This window comes from Syngnathus typhle, linkage group LG9, assembly GCF_033458585.1.
Source record: "Syngnathus typhle isolate RoL2023-S1 ecotype Sweden linkage group LG9, RoL_Styp_1.0, whole genome shotgun sequence".
NCBI classification, from domain to species: Eukaryota; Metazoa; Chordata; class Actinopteri; order Syngnathiformes; family Syngnathidae; genus Syngnathus; species Syngnathus typhle.
The window spans coordinates 14,531,425-14,558,440 of NC_083746.1; the positions used below are offsets into that span (position 1 = coordinate 14,531,425).

The following is a 27,016-nucleotide window of genomic DNA, read 5'->3' on the forward strand; positions in this document are numbered from 1 at the left end:
GTTTAACTGTCGTCTTGACACAAAATCTGAATAAGGAAAAACATTGTAATAAAATAATGCAAACTGCTACCGCTATTGTTGGGGAGCCTGAGGACTGTATGGCTCAGATGGTTATACTCTTTTCGCTCTCTGGTGTCGGTCAGAACACAGGAGGGAAGACTTGGTTCAGTTTTGATTGCTTTACTGAATTATTGGCCAAAAAAAAAAAAAAAAAGACCATAAATGAAATACTCACGGCAACACACCAAACATAAGTCATCGATCGAGACAACAAAATACATTTGCTGCGTGCCGCTGCGTAACGGCTACTCGTACGATGCGAGGCAAACTTAAAGGAGCGCGGCGGAGCTGTCAATAAAACTGCACGCACACGAAGCAAACCGCGATCGGATAAACAGCACAACAGTGGACAGTAGTAACCAGGGCTGTGGACTCTGACTCGGGGACTCGGACTCGTCGGACTCAGTCGTTTTTGCCGGACTCTGACTCGGTGCTGATTTTGACCGAGTCCGACAATAAAAAAAAGAAAGAAAAAAAAAAACCGTTCAATTTTATTTTTATCATGCTGCTGAGAATGCGCGTAGGAATACTGTCCACAGCCCTGCTTGCTTGTTATGAAGACAAATTTAGTTGTTGCGTGCGCGCCCGCACTTGCCTGCGTGCACGTACAAGACCCACAATGCCCCGCGCGCAGACAAGATGGAGGAACCCGGGAGCAGCGAAAGAACAATGTTTTGCCTCTAGATTTGAGGGGGAAACTGAGCGCAAGTTACGATCAATGCGGCCACGTTGAGTTGCACTTAGGCTAATGTTTACATTATGTACCAATGTCAAGGACGATTGTCACCCAGCTTATATCATTGATGTGTTTCGATAGTTGTGGGGTTGTCACTAATTATTTGTGTTTAGATAAATGGCTGAGCTATAATGGTGTAATTAATGATTAAAACTTGAAAGTATCTGTTCATTGTATTCGTTTATATGTTTAATAAAGACAAAGCCATCACAAAACTGTTGTAATTATTTAGAGTTTGATCTAAATTAGCCTTGAAGAAAGATTCAAGATTCAAGAGTTTTTTATTCGCCATGTTTGAGCGTGCCAAACAAGGAATTTGACTTCGGTAGAAACACACCCTCTGTTCAACATTTAGGTGACTAACAACATTCAGGACATGTGAATAATGGCAAAAACAGTGTAGACAAATTCAAAAAGGTGTGAGGAGCAGGATGTTATTGCACAGTAATGTCTCTGAGACTCTGAGTGGTGTGAGTTCATCAGAGCAACAGCCTGGGGGAAGAAGCTGTCTCTGTGTCTGCTGGTTTTGGCGTACCGAGCTCTATAACGCCGTCCGGAGGGGAGTAGTTCAAACAGACTGCAACCCGGGTGAGAAGGGTCTGTAGAGATGTTCCTTGCCCGATTCCTGGTCCTGGACAGGTACAAGTCTTGGATAGATGGGAGGTTGATTCCAATGATCTTTTCTGCAGTTCTGATTGTCCGTTGTAGTCTGTGCTTGTCTTGTTTGGAGGCCGATCCAAACCAGACAGTGATGGAGGTGCAGAGGACAGACTGGATGATGGCAGTGTAGAAGGTCTTCAGAAGCTCTCGCGGCAGGTTGAACTTCTTGAGCTGTCTCAGGAAGTACAGCCTCTGCTGGGCCTTCTTCCGGACAGAGTCTATGTGGCCGGTCCATTTCAGGTCCCGAGAGATTGTGGTTCCCAGGAACTTGAAGGTTTCTGTGGAAAGAATAGTATTACTGCGGATAATGAGGGGTAAAAGTGGTGAAGGGTCTCGCCTGAAATCCACTGTCATCTCCACGGTCTTGAGCGGGTTCAGCTCCAGATGGTTTTGACTGCACCAGTGGACCAGCCGCTCCACCTCCTGTCTGTACGCAGTCTCATCACCGTCCTGGATCAGTCCGATGAGAGTGGTGTCGTCTGCATACTTCAGGAGCTTCACAGGAGAGTCAGCTGAGGAGAAATCATTGGTGTAGAGGGAGAAGAGCAGTGGGGAGAGGACGCACCCCTGAGGGGCTCCAGTGTTGGTGGTCCGGGTGTCAGATGTGATGCCCCCCAGCCTCACACGCTGTCTCCTGTTGGTCAGGAAGCTGGTGATCCACTGACAGGTGGAGGCAGGCACCGCAAGCTGGATGAGCTTCTGTTGGAGGATGTCAGGGGAGATGGCGTTGAACGCCGAGCTGAAGTCCACGAACAGGATCCTGGCGTACGTTCCTGGGGTGTCCAGGTGGTGCAGGATGTAGTGCAGTCCCATGTTGACCGCATCATCCACTGACCTGTTTGCCCGGTAGGCAAACTGGAGGGGGTCAAGCAGGGGGCCCGTGACCTCCTTCAGGTGGTTCAGCACTAACCTCTCGAACGATTTCATGACCACAGATGTCAGTGCGACGGGTCTATAGTCATTCAGACCTGTGATGGTGGGCTTCTTGGCTACTGGAACGATGGTGGAGCTCTTGAAGCACGAGGGCACCTCACACAGCTCCAGAGAACGGTTGAAGATCCGTGCAAAGGTGGGCGCCAGCTGCTCAGTGCAGACTTTCAAGCAGGAAGGTGACACGCCGTCTGGGCCCGGTGCCTTCCTGGTCTTTTGTCTCCGGAACATCTGGCGCACTTCCTCCTCGCGGACCTGGAGTGCGGGCGCGGCCTCTGCAAGAGAGTGAGTGGGTGACAACGATGATAGAGGTGTGGACAGAGCAGTTGTGGGGAGAGGTGAGTATGTAGATTGTGTTGCAGGAGGTCCCGTTGTGTGGGAGGACCGATCAAACCTGCAGTAGAACTTGTTTAGCTGGTTAGCAAGTCTTGGGCTCTCTACAGGACGGGTGGTTCGTTTCTTGTAGCCAGTGATGCTCTGCAGACCTTTCCACACCGTTGAGGGATCAGGATTGGCAGAGAGGTGTCTCTTCAGGTTCTCCCCGTAACACCTCCTGGCTTTCCTGACCTCTCGGTTCAGCGTGTTTCTGGTCTGCCTGAACAGCTCGCGGTCGCCGCTCCTGTAGGCCTCCTCCTTGACTTTGCGCAGCCTCCTGAGGTTCGGTGTAAACCAAGGTTTGTCGTTGTTGTACGTGCAGAAGGTCTTAGTCTGCACACACAGATCCTCACAAAAACTGATGTATGATGTGACAGTGTCGGTGAGTTCATGCAAGTCTGAAGTTGCAGCTTCGAAAGCTCCCCAATCGGTGCAGTCAAATCAGGCTTGGAGGTCCTGCCTTGACTCCACTGTCCACTTCCTCACAGTCCTCACCACAGGCTTAGAAGTTTTTAGTTTCTGCCTGTAGGCCGGGATCAGATGAACTACGTAGACCAGGGGTGGGCAAACTTTTTGACTCGCGGGCCAAACTGGGTTCTAAATTTGGACCGGAGGGCCGGACCAGGAGCAGATGGACGTAGGCGTTGTGTGAAGTCATATAAGCGACCCGTCAAGGTCATTGCATAAAAGATCTTGGCCTTTAGTAGGTAGTAAAGCATGGATATTCCAAACACGTTTTTTGAAAACAAATGCATTTATTAACAGCATTAAAAAAATAATAATTCACTAAAAAACTGCTATCAGTGATTCTCATAAAATACGACACCGTTATTATGAATAACAATCTCCATCACTTCAATGCCTGCAGGTCAGATTAATGAAAGATGTTTATCTTATGAGATCACATCAAACGGCAAACATTCTGACCAAATATACGTATCATCTTGAAGAATCGGTGAAAGCATACATCCAAATAAAGTCATCAAAACAGCAACACGGTGAGGGGTATCTGAAAATCAGAGCAGAGTTTTAACTCGCAAACACCTGGTAACAGAGGTGAGGAAACGGGAAACACTTCCTTAAAGTAAGCCTTAAGAACTTTACAGGTTAAGATTAGTCGCAAATAGGTGGTGCATCAATGTCCTTGAGCATCCTGCATTGTTTGAAAATGAGAATGGTCGCTAGTTTCAATCCCTGCTATGTGTACAAATCATATTCAAAATGCATTTTTTTACAATAAACTTGAGAGCCTCCCGTTCATTTTCAGTGGGAACAGTGTTGTTGGTGTCCCTTTTTTGCTAGTGCGTCATAGTCTGCAGTAAAATTTGTTGTGGCAATTCTTAGGCGAGATCCGAGGTGTTGGTCCGTTTACCTTGATCTGTGACAGGTTGATGTTGATGTGGCTGAACGTCACGTCGCGTACGTCGAGCCAAATTGGCCACTCTTTTTTAAACACTCGGCACTCACTTCTTTTTTTCGGGCCACTCATTTTAATGGAAGGATTCCAGGGGAAGGTTTGTGGGTGGCTTTAGCGCAAAACTGCATCTGAAAGCTCAGCGCGCGAATTATAAGAATGCTGTCGTCAAAGCCCACGCTCTTAATTCGGGACTGATACGAATAGAGCGAGAGTGCGCCAAGTCCGTACTACTGAGTACGTACACGCACTTGTGAGTGTGCACAGAGCTTTCTGACACAGCTTCCGGTAGTAAATGCGCAGGCGAGCGCTTCGCCATCTACTGGGAAAACGCAGTCATTGCAGGCAAAATGACCAAAAAAAAAAAGTTTAATAATACATGTGGCCCGCGGGCCGTAGTTTGCCCACCCCTGGTGTAGACAGTGGTCCGATAGTCCTAAAGCTGCACGAGCCGCAGAGTGGTATGCATCCTTGATCACGGTGTAGCAGTGGTCCAAAGTCTGTGCCCCTCTGGTGGGACACGTTACGTGCTGTCTGTATCTGGGGAGTTCGTGTGCGAGGTTCGCCCTGTTAAGATCACCTAGAACAATGATTAGTGAGTTTGGTAGAAGTTTCTCCATGTCTGTTACCTGGTCAGACAGCATCTGCGTGGCTTCACTCGCACGTGCGTTTGGTGGAATGTAAACAGCCGCCATGACGATCGAGGAGAACTCCCGTGGTGAATAGAACGGCCGGCAGTTTATGAAAAGTGTTTCTAGGAGAGGGCTGCAAAACTCTTTCAACACCGTGACATCAGTACACCAACGTTCATTAATGTAGAAACAGACACCACCTCCCTTTGATTTTCCGGAGAGCTCCGCGCTGCGATCTGCTCGCATTAGCTTGAACCGGCTAGCTCCACGGCGTGGTGGGGGGTTCGTTCGCTAAGCCACGTTTCCACAAACCACAGCGCGGCGGATCTGCTGAAGTCCGTGTTCCTTGAAGTGAGGAGCAGCAGTTCATCCATCTTGTTCGCCAGGGAGCGGACATTCGCCAGATGAATTGACGGTAGGGCAGAACGGAACCCTTTCTGCCTCAGCCTTACGAGTGCGCCGGCTCGCTTACCGCGCCGCCGTCGTCGCGCTAGCTTGTACGCTAGCTTGTACAGCACCGCCGCTCCGGCTAGAATCTCCGACAAACAGTCTGAATCGGAGAGAACAGGAGAGAAAGTACCAGAAGAAGTCTGTCCGATGTTTAACAGAGCTTCTCTGGTAAAAGTGATCCGGGATGGACAGCAGAGGACACAGAAAACACACAAAATAAGACAAATAAACAGAGAGCGACTCACCGTGGCTGCCATCCGCGGCGCCATCATATGACGCCAATCAGACTAAGCAGTCACATGAATTAACAGAAAAAATGGACAGCCGGACTCGGACTTGGACTCGTGGTCAAGAGGCCGGACTCGGTGCAAAGATCCGACCGAGTCCACAGCCCTGGTAGTAACAATGAAATGTATATACTCACTTTGTGTCAAAGACTCTCACGATCACAGAAACATACTCAGTCGATAACCTTTAATTTACCGCTGCGCGCAAGTGAAAACCGGCAGACCCCGAATATAAGACGACCCCCACTTTTTCAGTCTTATTTCAATGCAAAAACCATCGTCTTGTATTCGGGCCAAAACGGTATATGGATCAATTGATGAATTTGTTGATCCATACTGGTTGTACACAGTGCTCTACTAAAATGTAAATTACAAGATCACATCGCTTTCAGCATTACGGAAACCGTGGTCAGGGACGTCACCGAAGTAAACTACTACTGGTCGATCGCATGACATTTAACAAAACACTTTTTTTCTATAGGCTACAATCGCTTGATTGACATACATGTAAGCCTATCAGGAGCAGCACATAGACATCAAAGCTAAGAAGCTAGTCAACGCATTACGCATCAACGCACGCACTCGCTTTTATCTTTTAAACCAGGAGTGTCAAACTCATTTCACATTGTGGGCCACATACGGTCCCGGTAGATGTCAAGTGGGCCAGACGATTAAAATTATACCACATTGTTATAAATGACCAAAACATCATGTATTTTCTTTTTGTTTTGGTGTAAAAAGCACAAGAACATTAGGGAAATGTTGAAATCTAATGAACATTCCTTTTACAAAACATTAATAGCATTACTTTAACATACAGTGCCTTGCGAAAGTACCTTGAACCTTTCAACATTTCGTGACATTTCAGGCTTCAAACATAAAGATATAAAAGTTTAATTTTTTGTCAAGAATCAACAAGTGGGACACAATCGTGAAGTGGAACAAAATTTAGTGGATAATTTAAACTTTTTTAACAAATAATAAAACTGAAAAGTGGGGCGTGCAATATTATTCAGCCCCCTTGCGCTAATACTTCGTAGCGCCACCTTTTGCTGCAATTACAGCTGCAAGTCGCTTGGGGTATGTCTATCAGTTTTGCACATCGAGAGACTGGAATTGTTGCCCATTTTTCCTTGCAAAACAGCTCGAGCTCAGTGAGGTTGGATGGAGAGCGTTTGTGAACAGCAGTCTTCAGCTCTTTCTACAGATTCTCGATTGGATTCAGGTCTGGACTTTGACTTGGCTATTCTAACACCTGGATACGTCTATTTGTGAACCATTCCATTGTAGATTTGGCTTTGTTTTGGATCATTGTCCTGTTGGAAGATAAATCTCCGTCCCAGTCTCAGGTCTTTTGAAGACTCCAACAGGTTTTCTTCCAGAATGGTCCTGTATTTGGCTCCATCCATATTTCCATCAATTTTAGCCATCGTCCCTGTCCCTGCTGAAGAAAAGCAGGCCCAAACCATGATGCTGCCACCACCATGTTTGACAGTGGGGATGGTGTGTTCAGGGTGATGAGCTGTGGGGTGCATTTACGCCAAACATATCGTTTTGCATTGTGACCAAAAAGTTCGATTTTGGTTTCATCTGACCAGAGCACCTTTTTCCACATGTTTGGTGTCTCCCAGGTGGCTTGTTGCAAACTTTAAACGAGACTTTTTATGGATATCTTTGAGAAATGGCTTTCTTCTTGCCACTCTTCCATGAAGGCCAGATTCGTGCAGTGCACGACTGATTGTTGTCCTATGGACAGACTCTCCCACCTCAGCTGTAGTTATCAGCAGTTCGTCCAGAGTGATCATGGGCCTCTTGGCTGCATCTCTGATCAGTCTTCTCCTTGTTTGAGATGAAAGTTAGGAGGGATGGCCGGGTCTTGGTAGATTTGCAGTGGTCTGATACTCCATCCATCCCTCCATCCATCCCTCCATCTATCTTCTTCCGCTTATCCGGGGTCGGGTCGCGGGGGCAGCAGCTTCAGGAGGGACTCCCAGACTTCCCTCTCCCCAGCCACTTCATCTAGCTGATCCGGGGGGATCCCAAGGCGTTCCCAGGCCAGCTGAGAGACATAGTCTCTCCAGCGCGTCCTGGGTCGTCCCCGGGGTGTCCTACCGGTGGGACATGCCCGGAACACCTCCCCAGGGAGGCGTCCAGGAGGCATCCTGATGAGATGCCCAAGCCACCTCATCTGGCTCTCAACATGAAGTAGCGACTCTACTCCGAGTCCCTCCCGGATGACCGAACTTCTCACCCTATCTCTAAGGGAGAGCCCGGACATCCTGCGGAGAAAACTCGTTTCGGCCTCTTGTATTTGGGATCTCGTTCTTTCGGTCACGACCCATAGCTCGTGACCATAGGTGAGGGTAGGAGCGTAAATCGACCGGTAAATTGAGAGCTTTGCCTTTTGGCTCAGCTCTCTCTTTACCACGACGGACCGGTACAGAGTCCGCATTACTGCCGACGCTGCGCTCCATCCTCCCCTCACTCGTGAACGAGACCCCAAGATACTTAAACTCCTCCACTTGGGGCAGGACCTCATCCCCAATCCGGAGAGGGCATTCCACCCTTTTCCGATCGAGGACCATGGATTTCGAGGTGCTGACCCTCATCCCGACCGCTTCACACTCTACTGCGAACCGCTCCAGTGAGAGCTGGAGATCATGGCCTGAAGAAGCCAACAGCACCACGTCATCTGCAGAAAGCAGAGACGCGATGCTGAGGTCCCCAAACCGGACACCATAAAAATTATGAACAGAATCGGTGACAAAGGGCAGCCTTGGCGGAGTTTAACCCTCACTGGGAACGAACCCGACTTACTGCCGGAAATGCGCACCAAACTCTGGCATCGGTAATACAGGGACATAACCGCCCTTATCAGCTCGGCACCCCATACTCCCGAAGCACCCCCCACAGAACATCCCGAGGGACACGGTCGAACGCCTTCTCCAAGTCCACAAAACACATGTGGACTGGTTGGGCGAACTCCCATGCACCCTCGAGGATCTTGCTGAGGGTGAAGAGCTGGTCCACTGTTCCACGGCCAGGACGAAAGCCACACTGTTCCTCCTGAATCCGAGGTTTGACCTCCCGACGAACCCTCCTCTCCAGCACCCCTGAATAGACCTTACCAGGGAGGCTGAGGAGTGTAATTCCCCTGTAATTGGAACACACCCTCGGGTCCCCCTTCTTAAAGAGAGGAACCACCACCCCAATCTGCCAATCCAGAAGCACTGTCCCCGATGTCCACGCGATGTTGTAGAGACATGTCAGCCATGACAGCCCCACAACATTCCTTAAGCAATCCGGGCGGATCTCATCCACCCCCGGGGCCTTGCCACCGAGGAGTTTTTTTAACTACCTCAGTGACTTCGACCCCAGAGATTGGAGAGTCCGCCTCCGAGTCCCCAGGCCCTGCTTCCGCAATGGAATTGGAATGGTAGGTGGAATTGAGGAGGTCTTCGAAGTATTCTCCCCACCGTCACACGACGTCCCGAGTCGAGGTCAGCAGCACGCCATCTCCACTGTAAACAGTGTTGACGTTGCACTGCTTCCCCCTCCTGAGACACCGGATGGCAGACCAGAATTTCCTCAAAGCCGTCCGAAAGTCAATCTCCATGGCCTCGCCAAACTCCTCCCACGCCTGGGTTTTTGCCTCAGCAACCGCCGAAGCCGCCTGCCACCGGAGTCCCGCAGGCCAAAACGGCCCGATAGGACTCCTTCTTCAGCTTGACGGCATCCCTTACCGCCGGTGTCCACCAGCGGGTACGGGGATTGCCCCCACGACAGGCACCAATGACCTTACGGCCACAGCTTCGGTCGGCCGCCTCAACAATGGAGGCGCGGAACAAGGTCCACTCGGACTCAATGTCCCCCGCCTCCCCCGGGACGTTGGAAAAGCTCTGCCGGAGGTGGGAGTTGAAGCTCTTCCTGACAGGGGATTCCGCCAGACGTTCCCAGCAAACCCTCACAGAACGTTTGGGTCTGCCAGGTCGGACCGGCATCTTCCCCCACCATCTGCTCAGTGGCCTAGTGGTAGAGTGTCCGCCCTGAGACTGGAAGGTTGTGGGTTCAAACCCCGGCCGGGTCATACCAAAGACTATAAAAATGGGACCCATTGCCTCCCTGCTTGGCACTCAGCATTTAAGGGTTGGAATTGGGGGGTTAGATCACCAACTGATTCCCGAGCGCGGCACCGCTGCTGCTCACTGCTCCCCTCTCCCCCAGGGGATGGATTAAAATCACACGGGGATGGGTTAAATGCAGAGGACAAATTTCACCACACCCAGGTGTGTGTGTGACGATCATTGGGACTTTAATCTTTACTCTTTAATCTGAGCCAACCCACCACCACGTGGTGATCAGTTGACAGCTCCACCCCTCTCTTCGCCCGAGTGTCCAAACAATGCGGTCGCAAATCCGATGACACGACTACAAAGTCGATCATCGAACTGCGGCCGAGGGTGTCCTGGTGCCAAGTGCACACATGGACACCCTTATGTTTGAACATGGTGTTCATTATAGGAAAGGTGGTCGAGCACAGAAGTCCAACAATAGAACATCGCTCGGGTTCAGATCGGGGGGGGCCGTTCCTCCCAATCACGCCCTTCTAGGTCTCTGTCATTGCCCACGTGAGCATTGAAGTCACCCAGTAGAACGATGGAGTCCCCAGAAGGAGCGCTCTCCAGCACTTCCTCCAGGGACTGCAAGAAGCGTGGGTACTCTGAGCTGCCATTTGAGCTGCCGTTTGGTGCATAGACACAAACAACAGTCAGGACCAGTCCCCCCACCCGAAGGCGGAGGGAGGCTACCCTCTTGTTCACCGAGGTGAACCCCAATGTGCAGGCGCCCAGCCGGGGTGCAATAAGTATACCCACACCTGCTCGACGCCTCTCACCGTGGGCAACTCCAGAGTGGAAGAGAGTCCAGCCCCTCTCGAGAGGGCTTGTACCGGAACCCAAACTGTGCGTGGAGGCAAGTCCGACTATATCGAGTCTGAACTTTACTGCTTCGCACACCAGCTCGGGCTCCTTTCCAGCCAGAGCGGTGACATTCCATGTCCCAAGAGCCAGCTTCTTCAGCCGGGGATCAGACCGCCAAGGTCCCCGCCTTTGGCCGCTGTCCAGCTCGCACTGCACCCGACCCCTTTGGTCCCTCCCACAGGTGGTGAGCCCATGGGAAGGGGGACCCACGTTTCCTTTTCAGGCTGTTCCCGGCCGGGCCCCACGGGTGAAGGCTCGGCCACCAGACGCTCGCCTTCGAGCCCCGCCTCCAGGCCTGGCTTCAGAGGGGGCCCCCGGTGACCCGCGTCCGGGCGAGGGAAAACGAGATCCAAATATTTTATTCGTCATAAGGGGCTTGTGTTAGCAGTGCTTTGTCTGGCCCCTCACCTAGGACCCGTTTGCCATGGGTGACTCTACCAGGGGCATGAAGCCCCAGACAACATGGCTCCTAGGATCATAGGGGCACGCAAACCCCTCCACCACGATAAGGTGACGACTCACAGAGGGCTCATTCCATTTCAATATAATTGCTTGCACAGTGCTCCTTGAGATGTTTAAAGCTTGGGAAATCTTTTTGTATCCAAATCCGGCTTGAAACTTCTCCACAACAGTATCTCGGACCTGCCTGGTGTGTTCCTTTGTCTTCAAAACGCATAGAGGCTTTAAACAGAACCCTGAGACTATCAAAGAGCAGGTGCATTTATACGGAGACTTGATTACACACAGGTGCATTCTATTTATCATCATCAGTCATTTAGGAAAACATTGGATCATTCAAAGATCCTCACTGAACTTCTGGAGTGAGTTTGCTGCACTGAAAGTAAAGGGGCCGAATAATATTGCACGCCCCACTTTTCAGTTTTTTTATTTGTTAAAAAAGTTTAAATTATCCAATAAATTTCGTTCCACTTCACGATTGTGTCCCACTTGTTGTTGATTCTTGACCAAAAATTAAAGTGTTATCTTTATGTTTGAAGCCTGAAATGTGTCAATGTTGAAAGGTTCAAGGGCGCCGAATACTTTCGCAAGGCACTGTAACTTAAAACATCATGGACAACACCTCTCACCCCCTCCATGACATTGTGCGGTCCCTGAGCAGCTTCTTCAGCAGCAGACCATTACACCCATGGTGTAGAAAGGAGAGGTTCCGCAGGTCCTTCATTCCCACTGCTGTGAGACTCTACAACACGTGCGGCACCTGATCATGTGTTGGTTTCCTTCTGTTTGGTCTCTATCGCTACTAGTGGCACTTGTCTTTGTGCTTGTTTGTCTGTTATTAATCCATTTTTACATTTGGCACTTGTTTCTTGTATTCTTGTACGCTGTTGTGACAAGAAAATTTCCCCACTGTGGGATAAATAAAGTTCATCCATCATCCATCCATCCACAGAGAAAGGAATTTTTAAACCATGCACACGTGCATATAAAATCTAAATTTAATTCCTGCCTACACCTCACAAACTAGAAGAAGAAGAAAGTATTCACATGTCCTGTAAATGTGTAAACTTCATACGTGAAACACACATACACATACAATACATATTGAATATTCATTATCATTATCAATCACTGTTGTCACAAACTTTTCTCCATATTTTTAGGGCTACACCATCTACCCCTTGCCTCCAATCAATGTTGCAATCCGTTTTACCTACATTCTTCAGGACTGGCAGCAACATTCTTGGCCGCTGCAGCCTCCTGGTAAGTGTATATTGTTCAGACGATATTCAGTGTGCTCTATCGGATGTATTCACAGACCATGCCCCTGCCCTTTATTGCTCAGCTGTCTTGATCATCTGCATAGTACGCTTTCCTTGATAACTCCATTGAACTCCCATTCACGACAGGGTATACATTCCAGCCCACCCATGTGTGAAAACTGACTTTTTTTGTAACGCATTGTAAAAAAAAATTTAAAAAATGATCCAGCTATCCTTATGTAAACTAGGGTCAAGTCTTGTGAAGAACAGCTAGAGCAGAAAAGGCCAGACCTTGTCCACTCTTTCATGGGGATTCTGAGATGTTCCCAGGTTAGCTTGGAGACATAGTATTTGGAAAAAGGAAGCTTTCGTGCACAAACCCTCATTATGGGGGACAAAATAAATCCATATACAGGACTGTCTCAGACAATTTGAATATTGTGATAAAGTTCTTTATTTTCTGTCATGCAATTACAAAAACAAAAATGTCATACATTCTGGATTCATTACAAATCAACTGAAATATTGCAGGCCTTTTATTATTAGCTGGGAGACATATCGTATTTGGAAAAACGAAGCTTTCTTGCACAAACCCTCATTATGGGGGACAAAATAAATCCATATACAGGACTGTCTCAGAAAATTAGAATATTGTGATGAAGTTCTTTATTTTCTGTCATGCAATTACAAAAACAAAAATGTCATGCATTCTGGATTCATTACAAATCAACTGAAATATTGCAAGCCTTTTATTATTTTTATTTTAATGTTGATGATTATGGCATACAGCTTAAGAAAATTCAAATATCCTATCTCAAAATATTAGAATATTTCCTCAGACCAAGTTAAAAAAAAAAAAGATTTATAACAGCAAAACAAAATCAACCATTTGAAAATGTATTAACGCACTCACTACTTGGTTGGGAATCTTTTTGCACGGATTACTGCATCAATGCGGTGTGGCATGGAGGCAATCAGCCTGTGGCATTGCTGAGGTGTTATGGATGCTCATTTGCATTGTTGGGTCTGGTGTCTTTCAGCTTCTTCTTCACAATACACCACAAATTCTCTATGGGGTTCAGGTCAGGGGGATTGGCAGTCGAATCGAGGACAGTAATGCCATGGTCAGTACACCATTTACTGGTGGTTTCGGCACTGTGGGCAGGTGCCAGATCATACTGGAGAATGAAATCATCATCTCCATAGAGCTTTTCAGCAGACGGAAGCATGTAGTGCTTGAAGAGAGAGCAACAGCAATCTGTACATATTCTATTAGGTTAGACCAGGGGTCGGCAACCTTTTTTACTCAAAGAGCCATTTGGGACCGCCCCCCAATGAAAAGAAAGCACCCGGAGCCACAACCCATTTTGACATCATTATATACCGTGATTTTCGGAGTATAAATCGCTCCGGAGTATAAGTCGCACCAGCCATAAAATGCCCAGAAAAGTGAAAAAAAAAAACCTATATAAGTCCCTCCGGAGTATAAGTCGCATTTTGGGGGGCAATTTATTCGACAAAATCCAACACCAAGAACAGACATGAACGAGCAACAACAGGCTAAATGATACGGTATGCTAACGTGACAAACACAAACGAGGAGCTGAGAACGGGCCTGACGTAACATCCAGTTATTTAAAAAAAACTTTTACATAAATAACACGTTTATAAAACCATCTCTCACTCAAATTCATTAAATCCATCGATCGTCCTTTGTCAACAATGCCGTGTGCCGTGCCGCAGTTCAAATTATTCCACAGGCCCATACAATGATATATAAACTATATTTTAAATAACTATCACATAAACAATATTATCAAACCATTTGTGTCACTCCAAATCAATAAATCCATCGATCAAATTTCTCATCCTTTATGTCATCCTGGTGACAGAGGACACGTCCAGAGGATATATGTGTTAATTACTTTATTTGATTTTTCCTCTCTGATTTTCATGTTTTGAATATTTTCAAGATAAAGATATCCAAGCATGTGAAGTGATCAACTATACTAAAAATAACACGTGAAGCGGTCAACTATACTTGTAAGTGATGTGTTAATGATCAAGTAAAAATTTGTGAAAAAAACATACAAGTCGCTCCTGAGTATAAGTCGCCCCCCCACCCAAACTATGCTCTATATATCTATAAACTATATTTTCTCTCGAATATATTGTTATAATCATTGGTTTCAGATGTAATTATTTTCTGTATAAAAATTCAATTTAGTTTTCAAAAAGTCTTTTCAGACTTGTCTTGAAAAAGAGGGGGTCGTCTTATAATCGGGATCATCTTATATTCGGGCCAATACGGTATAAGGCGCACAAATAAACTTGACTTGACTCTGCATTAAAACGCGCACTGTGGTTTTTTAAAGTAAATTTTAAGTCCTTAAGTGCGCCTTATAGTGCGGAATATACGGAATACTGTGGTACTTGTATGGTGAAGAGAAAAAATACAATTTGCCTTTTTTTTCTTTTAACTATTCAGCTTCTGTTGAAATTTTTCTATGTCACAATGAGGGACTACAAGGCAGTCGATGCTGGGTCTCTAACAGTGTTTCATTTTACATTCTGTATTTTTTTCCCGTTTGTACATTTCGTTTTACAATGGGGGATTACATATCCAAAGGATTTTCAACTATGGATTTTCGGTCGAAGCAGGAGGCCATCAGTAAAGGAAGAGCAACTCTGGACTTAAAAAGTTTGATTCGGACAATGGTGCTTCGGAACATAGTGGTACGCACGATCGAAAAGAAGTTTTTCATTCTATGTGCTTTATTGAGTGTTTTTATTCAAGATTCAAGAGTTTTTATTCGCCATGTTTGAGCGCGTGCCCAACAAGGGATTTGAGTTCGGTAAAAACACACCCTCTGTTACACATTTAGGTGACTAACAACACTCAGGACAAATTCAAAAAGGCGTGAAGAGCAGGATGTTATTGCACAGTAATGACTCTGAGACTCTGAGTGGTGTGAGTTCATCAGAGCAACAGTCTGGGGGAAGAAGCTGTCTCTGTGTCTGCTGGTTTTGGCGGTCCGTGCTCTATAACGCCGTCCGTTTCCTGGTCCTGGACAGGTACAAGTCTTGGATAGATGGGAGGTTGATTCCAATGATCTTTTCTGCAGTTCTGATTGTCCGTTCTAGTCTGTGATTGTCTTGTTTGGAGGCCGATCCAAACCAGACAGTGATGGAGATGGAGAAGACAGACTGGATGATGGCAGTGTAGAAGGTCTTCAGAAGCTCTCGCGGCAGGTTGAACTTCTTGAGCTGTCTCAGGAAGTAAAGCCTCTGCTGGGCCTTCTTCCGGACAGAGTCTATGTGGCTGGTCCATTTCAGGTCCCGAGAGATTGTGGTTCCCAGGAACTTGAAGGTTTCTGTGGAGAGAATAGTATTACTGCGGATAGTGAGGGGTAAAAGTAGTGAAGGGTCTCTCCTGAAATCCACTGTCATCTCCACGGTCTTGAGCGGGATCAGCTCCAGATGGTTTTGGCTGCACCAGTGGACCAGACGCTCCGTCTCCTGTCTGTACACAGTCTCATCACCGTCCTGAATCAGTCCGATGAGAGTGGTGTCGTCTGCATACTTCAGGAGCTTCACAGGATAGTCACCTGAGGAGAAATCATTGGTGTAGAGAGAGAAGAGCAGTGGGGAGAGGACGCACCCCTGAGGGGCTCCAGTATTGGTGGTCCGGGTGTCAGATGTGATGCTCCCCCAGCCTCACACGCTGTCTCCTGTTGGTCAGGAAGCTGGTGATCCCCTGACAGGTGGAGGCAGGCACCGCAAGCTGGATGAGCTTCTGTTGGAGGATGTCAGGAGCGATGGTGTTGAACGCAGATTGTCCAAGTGGTGCAGGATATAGTGCAGTCCCATGTTGACCGCATCATCCACTGACCTGTTTGCCCGGTAGGCAAACTGGAGGGGGTCAAGCAGGGGGCCCGTGACCTCCTTCAGGTGGTTCAGCACTAACCTCTCGAAAGATTTCATGACCACAGATGTCAGTGTGACAGGTCTATAGTCATTCCAACCTGTGATGGCGGGCTTCTTGGCCACTGGAACGATGGTGGAGCTCTTGAAACACGAGGGCACCTCACACAGCTCCAGAGAACGGTTGAAGATCCGTGCAAAGGTGGGGGCAAGCTGCTCAGCACAGACTTTCAAACAGGAAGGTGACAAGCCGTCTGGGCCCGGTGCCTTCCTGGTCTTTTGTCTCCGGAACATCTGGGGCACTTCCTCCTCGCGGAGAGGTGAGTATGTAGATTGTGCTGCAGGAAGTCCCGTTGTGTGGGAGGACCGATCAAACCTGTAGTAGAACTTGTTTAGCTGGTTAGCAAGCCTTGGGCGCTCTACAGCACGGGGGTTTGTTTCTTGTAGCCCGTGATGCTCTGCAGACCTTTCCACACCGTTGAGGGATTAGGATTGGCAAAGAGGTGTCTCTTCAGGTTTTCCCCGTAACACCTTCTAGCTTTCCTGTTCTGGTCTGCCTGAACAGGTCGCGGTCGCCGCTCCTGTAGGCCTCCTCCTTGACTTTGCGCAGCCTCCTGAGGTTCGGTCGTTGTTGTACGTTCAGAAGGTCTTAGTCTGCACACACAGATCATCACAAAAACTGGTGTATGATGTGACAGTGTCAGTGAGTTCATGCAAGTCTGAAGTTGCAGCTTCAAAAGCTCCCCAATCGGTGCAGTCAAAGCAGGCTTGGAGGTTCTGCCTTGACTCCACTGTCCACTTCCTCACAGTCCTCACCACAGGCTTAGAAGTTTTTAGTTTCTGCCTGTAGGCCGGGATCAGATGAACTAGACAGTGGTCCGAGAGTCCTAAAGCTGCACGAGCCGCAGAGTGGTATGCATCCTTGATCACGGTGTAGCAGTGGTCCAGAGTCTGTGCCCCTCTCGTGGGACACGTTACGTGCTGTCTGTATCTGGGGAGTTCGTGTGCGAGGTTCGCCCTTTTAAGATCACCCAGAACAATGATTAGTGAGTTTGGTAGAAGTTTCTCCATGTCTGTTACCTGGTCAGACAGCATCTGCGTGGGTTCACTCGCACGTGCGTGTGGTGGGATGTAAACAGCCGCCATGACGATCGAGGAGAACTCCCGGGGTGAATAGAACGGCCGGTAGTTCATGAAAAGTGTTTCTAGGAGAGGGCTGCAAAACTCTTTCAACACCGTGATATCAGTACACCAACGTTCCTTAATGTAAAAACAGAGACCACCTCCCTTTGTTTTTCCGGAGAGCTCCACGCTGCGATCTGCTCGCGTTAGCCTGAACCTGGCTAGCTCCACAGCGTGGTGGGGGGTTCGTTCGCTAAGCCACGTTTCCATAAAGCTCAGCGCGGCGGATCTGCTGAAGTCCATGTTTCTTGAAGTGAGGAGCAGCAGTTCATCCATCTTGTTCGCCAGGGAGCGGACATTTGCCAGATGAATTGATGGTAGGGCAGAACGGAACCCTCTCTGCCTCACCCTTACGAGTGCTCCGGCTCATTTTTCGCGCCGCCGTCGTCGCGCTAGCTTGTACAGCACCGCCGCTCCGGCTAGAATCTCCAACAAAAAGTCTGAATCGGAGAGAACAGGAGAGAACCTACCAGAAAAAGTATGTCCGATGTTTAACAGCGCTTCTCTGGTAAAAGTGATCCGGGATGGACAGCAGAGGACAGAGAAAACACAAAATAAGACAAATAAACAGAGAGCGACTCACCGTGGCTGCCATCCGCGGCGCCATCCGCGGCGCCATCATATGACGTTTTATGTGTGAAGACTGCTGACATGAGATTCTAATTAAAATAGTTCAAATTAAATAATGAATTAGCCACACGAGACCAGCGTTCCCCAACCTTTTTTGTGACACTGTTAAGTGCCGGACAAATTTTACCGGGGCGGGGGGAGATGAACCTCACTGCACGTCACTGTAAGTTTGCGGCAAGCCACCTGGGAGACACCAAACATGTGGAAGAAGGTGCTCTGGTCAGATGAAACCAAAATCGAACTTTTTGGCCACAATGCAAAACGATATGTTTGGCGTAAAAGCAACACAGCTCATCACCCTGAACACACCATCCCCACTATCAAACATGGTGGTGGCAGCATCAGGGTTTGGGCCTGCTTTTCTTCAGCAGGGACAGGCAAGATGGCTAAAATTGATGGAAAGATGGATGGAGCCAAATACAGGACCATTCTGGAAGAAAACCTGTTGGAGTCTGTTTCAAAGCTGCCACCATCGTACCTGTGCCGAAGAAACCCGCTCCGTCCTGCTTCAATGACTACCGCCCCGTGGCACTTACGCCCATCATCATGAAGTGCTTTGAGCGGCTTGTCATGGAGCACATCCGATCCGTTCTCCCCCCCACCACTGACCCCTTCCAGTTTGCGTACCGAGCCAACCGGTCTTCTGAGGATGCCATCTGCTCTGCCCTCCTCTCGGCCCTCACCCACCTGGAGAGGAGGGACTCGTATGTGAGATTGCTGTTTGTGGACTTCAGTTCTGCCTTCAACACCATTGTGCCACAACGCCTCACCAGCAAACTTGACGCGCTGGGCCTCAGTACCTACCTCTGCAACTGGCTACTGGACTTCCTCTGTCAGAGGCCACAGGTAGTACGTGTTGGCGACAAAATCTCCGCCAGCATCACGCTGAGCACGGGGGCCCCCCAAGGCTGCGTGCTCAGTCCGCTGCTCTTCACCCTCCTGACGCATGACGGCACTGCAACCTACAGCGACAACCGTATCGTGAAGTTTGCTGACGACACGACTCTGGTGGGTCTCATCACCAAGGGAGACGAGACTCAATACAGGCTGGAGGTTGACCTTCTGACCACGTGGTGCAGGGACAACAACCTCCTGCTGAACGTCGACAAGACCAAGGAGATTGTTGTGGACTTCCGGAAGGGTCACACCCAACACCTGCCGCTGACCATCGACGGTGCTGTGGTGGAGCGAGTGAGCAGCGCCAAGTTCCTGGGGGTGCACATCAGTGAGGATCTCTCCTGGTCCACCAACACCGCGTCACTGGCAAAGAAAGCCCAGCGCCGCCTGTACTTCCTGCGGAAACTCAGGCGAGCGAGCGCTCCTCCGGCCGTCATGACTGCATTTTACCGCGGCACCATTGAGAGCGTCCTCTCCAGCTGAATTGCTGTTTGGGGTGGCGGCTGCACTGACTACAACTTGAAGGCCCTGCAGCGCATAGTGAACACTGCTGGTAAGATTGCTGGTGCTTCGCTCCCCTCCTTGAAGGACATTTACACCTCCCATCTCACCCGCAAGGCGACCACGATTGTGAGTGATGCGAGTCACCCCGCTCACTCTTTGTTCGAGCTTCTGCCCTCTGGGAAGAGGTACAGAAGCCTGCGCTCCCGCACCTCCAGACTCTCAAACAGCTTCATACTCCAGGCTGTTAGGATCCTGAACTCGCTCCCCCGTTCTGCGTAGCGTCCTGTACTTTTACTGTCTGAACTGTCTGAATGCACACTGGCTCTTATTATTTATTATTTGTTATTACTCTTATTTATTGTTTGTGCCTTTTTGTTTATGATGTTTTTTACTTTTGCGCTATGCTTGCTGGCTCCGTTATTTATTGTGTTATCTGTTTATTTATTATTTATTCATCACTCTTACTATTGATTGTTTGAATTTTTGCCTTCTTGTTTTTATATTGTGTCGCGTACATGTATGTCTATCGTGTTATGTGTCTCGTCACCGTGGGATAGAGAAAAACGTAATTTCGGTCTCTTTGTGTGTTGTGACGTGGAGAGATTGACAATAAAGCTGACTTTGACTTTGAAAAAAAAAAAAAAAGACCTGAGACTGGGACGGAGATTTATCTTCCAACAGGACAATGATCCAAAACATAAAGCCAAATCTACAATGGAATGGTTCACAAATAGACGTATCCAGGTGTTAGAATGGCCAGACCTGAATCCAATCGAGAATCTGTGGAAAGAGCTGAAGACTGCTGTTCACAAACACTCTCCATCCAACCTCACTGAGCTCGAGCTGTTTTGCAAGGAAAAATGGGCAAGAATTCCAGTCTCTCGATGTGCAAAACTGATAGAGACATACCCCAAGCGACTTGCAGCTGTAATTGCAGCAAAAGGTGGCGCTCCAAAGTATTAGCGCAAGGGGGCTGAATAATATTGCACGCCCCACTTTTCAGTTTTATTATTTATTGTTATTTGTAGAGAAGCGAACTCGCAGCGTTTGACGTCCCATTAGCACCCCCCCCTCCCCCGGAAGAGAAGCAAACGCAGCGTTTGGCACCCAGGCCCCTTCACGTTACTAAATCTGGCCCTCCGTGCAAAACGTTTGGAAACCCCTGGGTTAGACAATCTCAATGGACGCTTTAATGTTCATATTATGCAATTCTTATATGAAGAATTATGAAGAGGATTATTTTGCCTCTGTATGAACTGGGGGCGGGGACGCTGTCGATGGCGGATCTGGTTCTTTGCAGGAACCCTTCACTGGGGCGCACTGGGACAGATGATACCACGTATCTCCTTTGCCGGCCAGCTGGACGGCACGTGAGATGCGCTCCACCAATTTATAGGGTCCAGTCCACGCAGGCTCCGTCCCCCTCCTTCTTGGGACCTGGATCCGCCACCGAAAAGGACAGCAGCCTGTCCGGAAAACAGCCAAAAAAAAAAAAGCACCTTTTCTGCAACCTCTGCATTAGTCATTTGAGATGTTTCTTCTGCTCCTTTTATCACGGTTTTGGTTCCCCTGGTTACAGAGGTGTTGCTACACCAAAGGGAGGGAAGATTGTGTCTGTAGCAACGTTGATTAGCTAAGGAATGTAGTGTGGTGTGAATTAGCACTTCATTGTCGGCCCGTGACCTCCGCAGAATCTGTCCTCCTTCCTCAACCAGCTGTTCTTCTCTCATGGTTGGCTGACCGGTCCTCGAGTGTGATCAGATAACTTGAATTGCCACTTTCCAGTGGAACAATGCAACTAAACCTTGGCTAGACTTTATCTACTTAGTAATTTAATACACAATAACAATAGGTAACTTGTCCTAAACACTAAAACAAATGTTAAGTAAATATAAGGTAACTGGTATGCAGTTCCTTAAACAAACATTGAGTAAATATAGGATAACTTGTACGCAACTACTTCAAACTGTGTTTAACACTTAACAAAGAAAAACAGTTCTGATCAACAACAATCTATGAACAAAACCTACAGTTAACTAAAAGGAATGGAGTTTCTTTCAACCAAATAAGATTATTTCGCCTATGCAAATAAGCTCTGCTCATTGTTAGTGAAGGCCTCTTACAGGAACAAAAACACACAGATAACATAAGGACAGGAAGGATACATATGGCTGACAGGGATCAAAAGACATCCCTGTCACTAAAGAGGAAGAACGTAGATAAAAGGAAAGCCATAAACTCGTAAAGACAATGCCTACAGGTCTGGCAGGCCAAGGCTTCACTTAAATTATTCCAACATTTCCCTCCTGTATTTATCACACATTTGCTCAATTTTTACATTACCAAAAACAACCACTTCTCTTGATTTTCAGTTGTCGGATCACAAGTATGCGCACAAATATTTCCACCAAAAAGGATAAATGTTGCGACCTCATCATTCGGAAACACAGATCTGGGAAAAAGTCTGTAAACTCAAGTGCAAAAATTGCATCATTGTTATCAACATGCTGCCGTTCAGACATTCGGCATACCCGGGCCATCTCGTCTTCCATGGGCGATATTGCTGTAGTGATGAGATGGTTAAACAGAGCACGGAGACAGGGAATACAACAACATCCACACAAGATGAGTAATTGAGGACACAAGAGCTTTATACTTCCCAAAAGTAGTCATCCACTTGTTGTGCGCTTTCATCCTCGTGTTGAGGGATTGCAAACTTGCAATCACCTTCGTCAGGTTCCCATCAGGGGCGGTGTCATTCTGGATGAAGGTGCAGCATTGTTCCCTGAACATTGCGCAGACCCTTCCTTTCCCAGACAACAACATAACAAGAGCATTGCGGTTCTGGATTGACATTAGGGAAGGCGTGGCTAGCTGTTCGTGCTCTGCCTCAAGTCCCGCTTGTGTCCGTTTGCCCAATTTCTGCATGTTGCAATGGATGTAATTTATCCTGTCAACGTTCTTGTTCATCGTCCACCAGCAGCAAATGGAGGACTCTCATCCCGCTGCAATTTGGTCATTTAATTCTTATTAATCAGGAACTCCTCTGGGGACTCTACGTAATTGCATCAATTTCAGTCAGATCATCGCCGCCTCTCAAATTTAAAGATATGTTTTTGTTTTTTCCAGCCTTTTCCCAGATCTTGGCATGTCGGTACATATACAATTTTGGTTGACTACATTCTCTAAAAGCAATGGTTTCTTTTCTTTTTTTTTCTTTCAACGGATATTATATAGAACACTCTGTCGCAAATTTCACAATCAGTAGACGTGACTGATTTCACACAATCTTTTATCAATGGCAACGGTACAACATAAAGAATCGGTCGTAAACCCATACACATGACATTCATTATTTTTCCTGTCTTTGCAGCTTGTTTTGCCATTAGCAATCAATTGTCTATTTTACTAGTTACCTAAAACAAACTATCCACATTCATTTTAGAGATAGTGATTCCATCCTTTAACATCTACAGCAGTTGTTGACAAGGTATTATTTCTTTACATAACGTTTTTGCCACTGTTAAGGCATTCAGTGTTTATTTTGAAGCCAATTCAATCCATTTTTAGAATGCATCTATTATGACCAGGCATTATAACCCTGTCGATTGTGTTTAGCACATGTTAAACAAGCTCTACAAATTTTTCTTTTATAAACGTTTTGAATATGAATCAAATTCACATGTTGTATAAAGCTGACTGAACTGCCTTTCCATCCCCCCTGTTGAGCCAGGTGTCAACGGCACGTGACAACACCATGGCTCAATACAGCTGCCCATTTGTATCGTTTCTGTTCCTTTCTCAATGTGACAACCCAATCCACCAATCGAAGAAAGAAATTTAAAAAAATGAACCAAATAACTGCTGGTAAAGTAACATAATAGTTAACTGTTGTAGTTTCTTAACTTTAACTACCTCAATCGCTCTCTTATTCTCAAATTTTAAATTTAGCTTTGAAATGTCGTTATTTAATAATTGTTCACCATCCAATTCCAGAAAGCAATTTTTTTCAATCTCTCAAATTTTGTTTAACCAAGGCTAGGCATTAAAGGAGCGTGGACCAGTTTCTGCCCATAAACAAATTGCTCGCTTTTTTATTTCTCCTTCCTATCTTAACAAAATTGTTTTTGTTTTGCGGTGCAAATCAGATAGACTACAGATAAATAAATTCTTTAGTGCACCTTTATTAGCCATTTTCATCCTTTTAACACATAACACAACACACAAACAATACCAACAAACAACGCTGCGCAAACGCCATCCTCTTTTTTGACGTTTTGGTTGTACTTTTTTCTTTTTTTTTTTCTTTCCTCAGTGCCTTTTATCCTTGGTGCAACTATTGTCACACCTTCCCTAGGCATCACCCTGCTTCAATATCATTTGCCACCATGCACTCAGCACACCTCTGGAGTGGGTACGACCCTACTCCGCGCGCAGCCACAGCAAGGGAAGCAAGAGGGGGGGGCCCGGCATTTTCTTACTGATTTATCCCAGCCTGGCCAGTACTGGGACAATCAATGCCGTTGTCCCCCACCCGCGCCAACCCAGCAAACAGCTACCCGCAGAGTCCAGAGCCCCACACCTACATCAGTCTCCCCCACAATCAAATTACAATATCAATCACTACAGGAGCCGGGTCCTACACCCTTTTTTAGTGGAGACAATAGAAGGCAGGAAGGCACAGGTGAGACACCAAAGGAGCAAGCCCCTGCAGCCCTCCCACAAACGAATTACAACAAACAACAAAAGCACAAATCACTTATGTCTGTTTGGGAGTATCACAACAGCCAAACGTTACAAATGACAAACCACAATGTCTTGGAACCACATTGACGACCCCCAAACGCAAATGCCGGGTCAAGGACTGTTCTTCGTCTGTTCTTTGCAACTCTTGTCAAAAGCAACCATTATTTTTCTAATGTTTGTATTTGTTTCTTTTTTCTTTCCTTCCTAGCATCTAACTTACTCAAAATCATTCTTCCTTCAAAGTCGCTCAACTACTTGTCCATAGCAGTCTCCAACAACTTCAACTATTCAACCTGTACTTTCCCTTCAGTCGGGCATTCAGTCATCAATGCTCATTTGCATCTCACACACAGCCTCCAAAAAGGAGTCTTCCTATCACATTGGTCCCAATTCATCCAAGCTCTCCACACAACATTCATATACCATTTCCAACTCAAGGTTCCCGATAGAACAATCCACCAATCCAAAAAAAACTCAACACAAAAAAAACTGCTTGCAAATTAATCAGAATTTTCTCTTTGTTTTCAAATTCAAAGAACTCAATCTATCAGATTTGGCTTGCATATAGAAGTTTGTATGATCTTACAACACAACCAATCAGTAATTTCCATTAAATGTAGCATACAATGTCTCTGTATTAGCATGAGCTAATGGTCAAAAAGGGGGGGGCTTGACATGTTGAAAATTTGGCTTTTCCTCTGCCTCTTCCTCCACCCTTTGATTGGTATTGTTTTACACGACGACACACTCTTGCCAAGTGGCCCCGTTTCCCACAGTTCCAACAGTCCAAATTTGATGTGGAGTTTGAATTGAATGGCGGCCTGCGGCCTTGTTGGTCTCTAACTCTTCCTCTGCCCCTTTGGGAACTTCGGAAGAAGACCGTTGTATCTTCATCTAAATCATTACCATCATCTAGGTGAAATACATCAGAACATTTGCTTTTCTCAATCGGCGCAACACAAACAGCGTCTGCTTCCACCAAGTGTTTTCTCACCCAGTTGCCTAAGTTGGACTTTGGTCTACTACTTTTGTTAAGACAGGACAAGCTGGTTAAATTATTACAGGTTACATTCCAACATAATCATACGATAAAGATATTCTGCAAAACCTAACAGTTTATATAAACATAACTGCTCAATCAGAACACTAATATGACACACACATAGGCACACACACACACACACACACACAGAAAGGTGACACCCCCCCACACTCACAGATACCAAATGGTCATGTGACAAGTTCCCGCCTTTCCGGACAGTATAAAACAAGGTGACCTGGAGACGGACGTTCTTGGTGATGTGCCGCCTTGCCATTGTGTACGAACGGCCATTGAACAACCCAAGATCTTGCCAATAAAGGACCAACTCTACACTCCACATCTTTGTTTTTCCTGCCTCAACTTCGGACATCCCCGCACAACACGCAACATGCTCTAAAATGTCTTCGTACACAGCTGCATATACTCTGGACTTGATGAAACACAGTGGACCAACACCAGCAGCTGACATGGCTCCCCAAACCATAGCTGACTTTGGGAACTTCATACTGGATTTCAAGCAACTTGGATCTTGCTCCTCTCCAGCCTTTCTCCAGACTCTGGCGCCTTAAGTTCCAAATGAAATACAAAACTTGTTTTTGTCTGAAAAGAGGACTTTGGACCACTCTGCAATTGTCTAGTGGTTCTTTTCCATAGCCCAGGTCAGATGCTTCAAAAGTAGCTTGACCATGACAACACGGCTATTGTAGCCCATTTCCCGGACACGTCTGTGAACAGTGGCTTTTGATACCTGGACTTCAGCTTCAGTCCATTGTCTTTAAAGCTACCCCAAATTCTGGAAGCGACTCTTCTTCACAATGCTGTTAAGGTTGCGGTCATGTCTCTCGGTTGTGCAGTGTTTCCTGCTACATTTCCCCCTTCCAACAGACCTTTTGTGGATGTGCTTTGAAACTGCACTCTGTGAACAGCTTGCCCTTTGAGAAATTTCGCAACCGTAGCGCGCCGTCGACCGCGCAACTGCACCGCGCTGGTCGCATTATTGTGACAGAGCCGTCGCTGAAATTTAGAAAACATTTTGAAAGTCCTGATGTACTTTCCAAAATTTAAGTGGACCTCAGTGCGCAGGGAGCTTAATTTGGTCTGATCGCGCAACCGCAGAGCGCCGGGCGCTCACTGTCGCATTGCTTTAAGAGCGTCTTCCCACTTGCTTTCTTTAGAGGCATGATTAGGGGTTAATACAATCCTCAAAGTAACGTAAATACAATAACAATGGACTCAGTCGGCATGCGGACCGTGCGGTCGGGTTTTCTCAGGTCCTCTCGGCTCTTCTCGCGAGGTTCGACCTCCAAAATTTGTTCAACAACCAAGGCAGAAATATCTCAAATTTTTCGTTTGAATTCCGATTTGTTCGAGAACCGGGACATTTGAAAACCGAGGTTTGACTGTATTTTAATTAACAATTACAAGGATGAGAACTTTATGCGGATTTCCGTGTTTTTTCCGTCAAGTCAAGTTTATTTGTATAGCCCTAAATCACAAGCAGTCTCAAAGCATCCCCTTAAGCTCCCAAAAGGGCAAGGAAAAACTAAAAAAAAAACTACCAGGGGAAAATGAGAAACCTTGAGAAGGGACCACAGATGGAAGGATCCCCCTTTCAGGATCACCAGGTTGAAATGGATGCAGAGAGGGCACAAATTATACAATATGGAAATCAATGAAATAAAAAGTGGATGTCGAAAGTATAATTTTCGTGAAATCCGTTGAGGAAAAAACGGGAGGGTGGGGAGTTTATGGAAGCGGGCAACGTTAGCCTTGGTGACTCGCGAGCGTTCGCCCGGCCGCCGCAACGTCATCTTTTGGCCCATCTCAAGGCAAAATTAGTTAAGCTG

At 47.0% G+C, this 27,016-nt stretch overlaps 1 protein-coding gene across 16 annotated transcripts in view; it reads left to right on the forward strand.

Moving 5' to 3' along the window:
- rab3gap1 (RAB3 GTPase activating protein subunit 1) overlaps positions 1-27,016 on the forward strand; it is a 247,591-nt gene that overhangs the window by 32,860 nt on the left and 187,715 nt on the right. For all 16 annotated transcript variants that reach the window (XR_009715772.1, XM_061287379.1, XM_061287381.1 and 13 more), the window contains one exon: positions 12,146-12,245. Coding sequence is in view for 15 of the 16 variants with exons in the window: in XM_061287379.1 (XP_061143363.1) it covers positions 12,146-12,245 (100 nt within the window). In the remaining variant the exon portion in view is untranslated. The remainder of the gene's footprint in view (positions 1-12,145; positions 12,246-27,016) is intronic.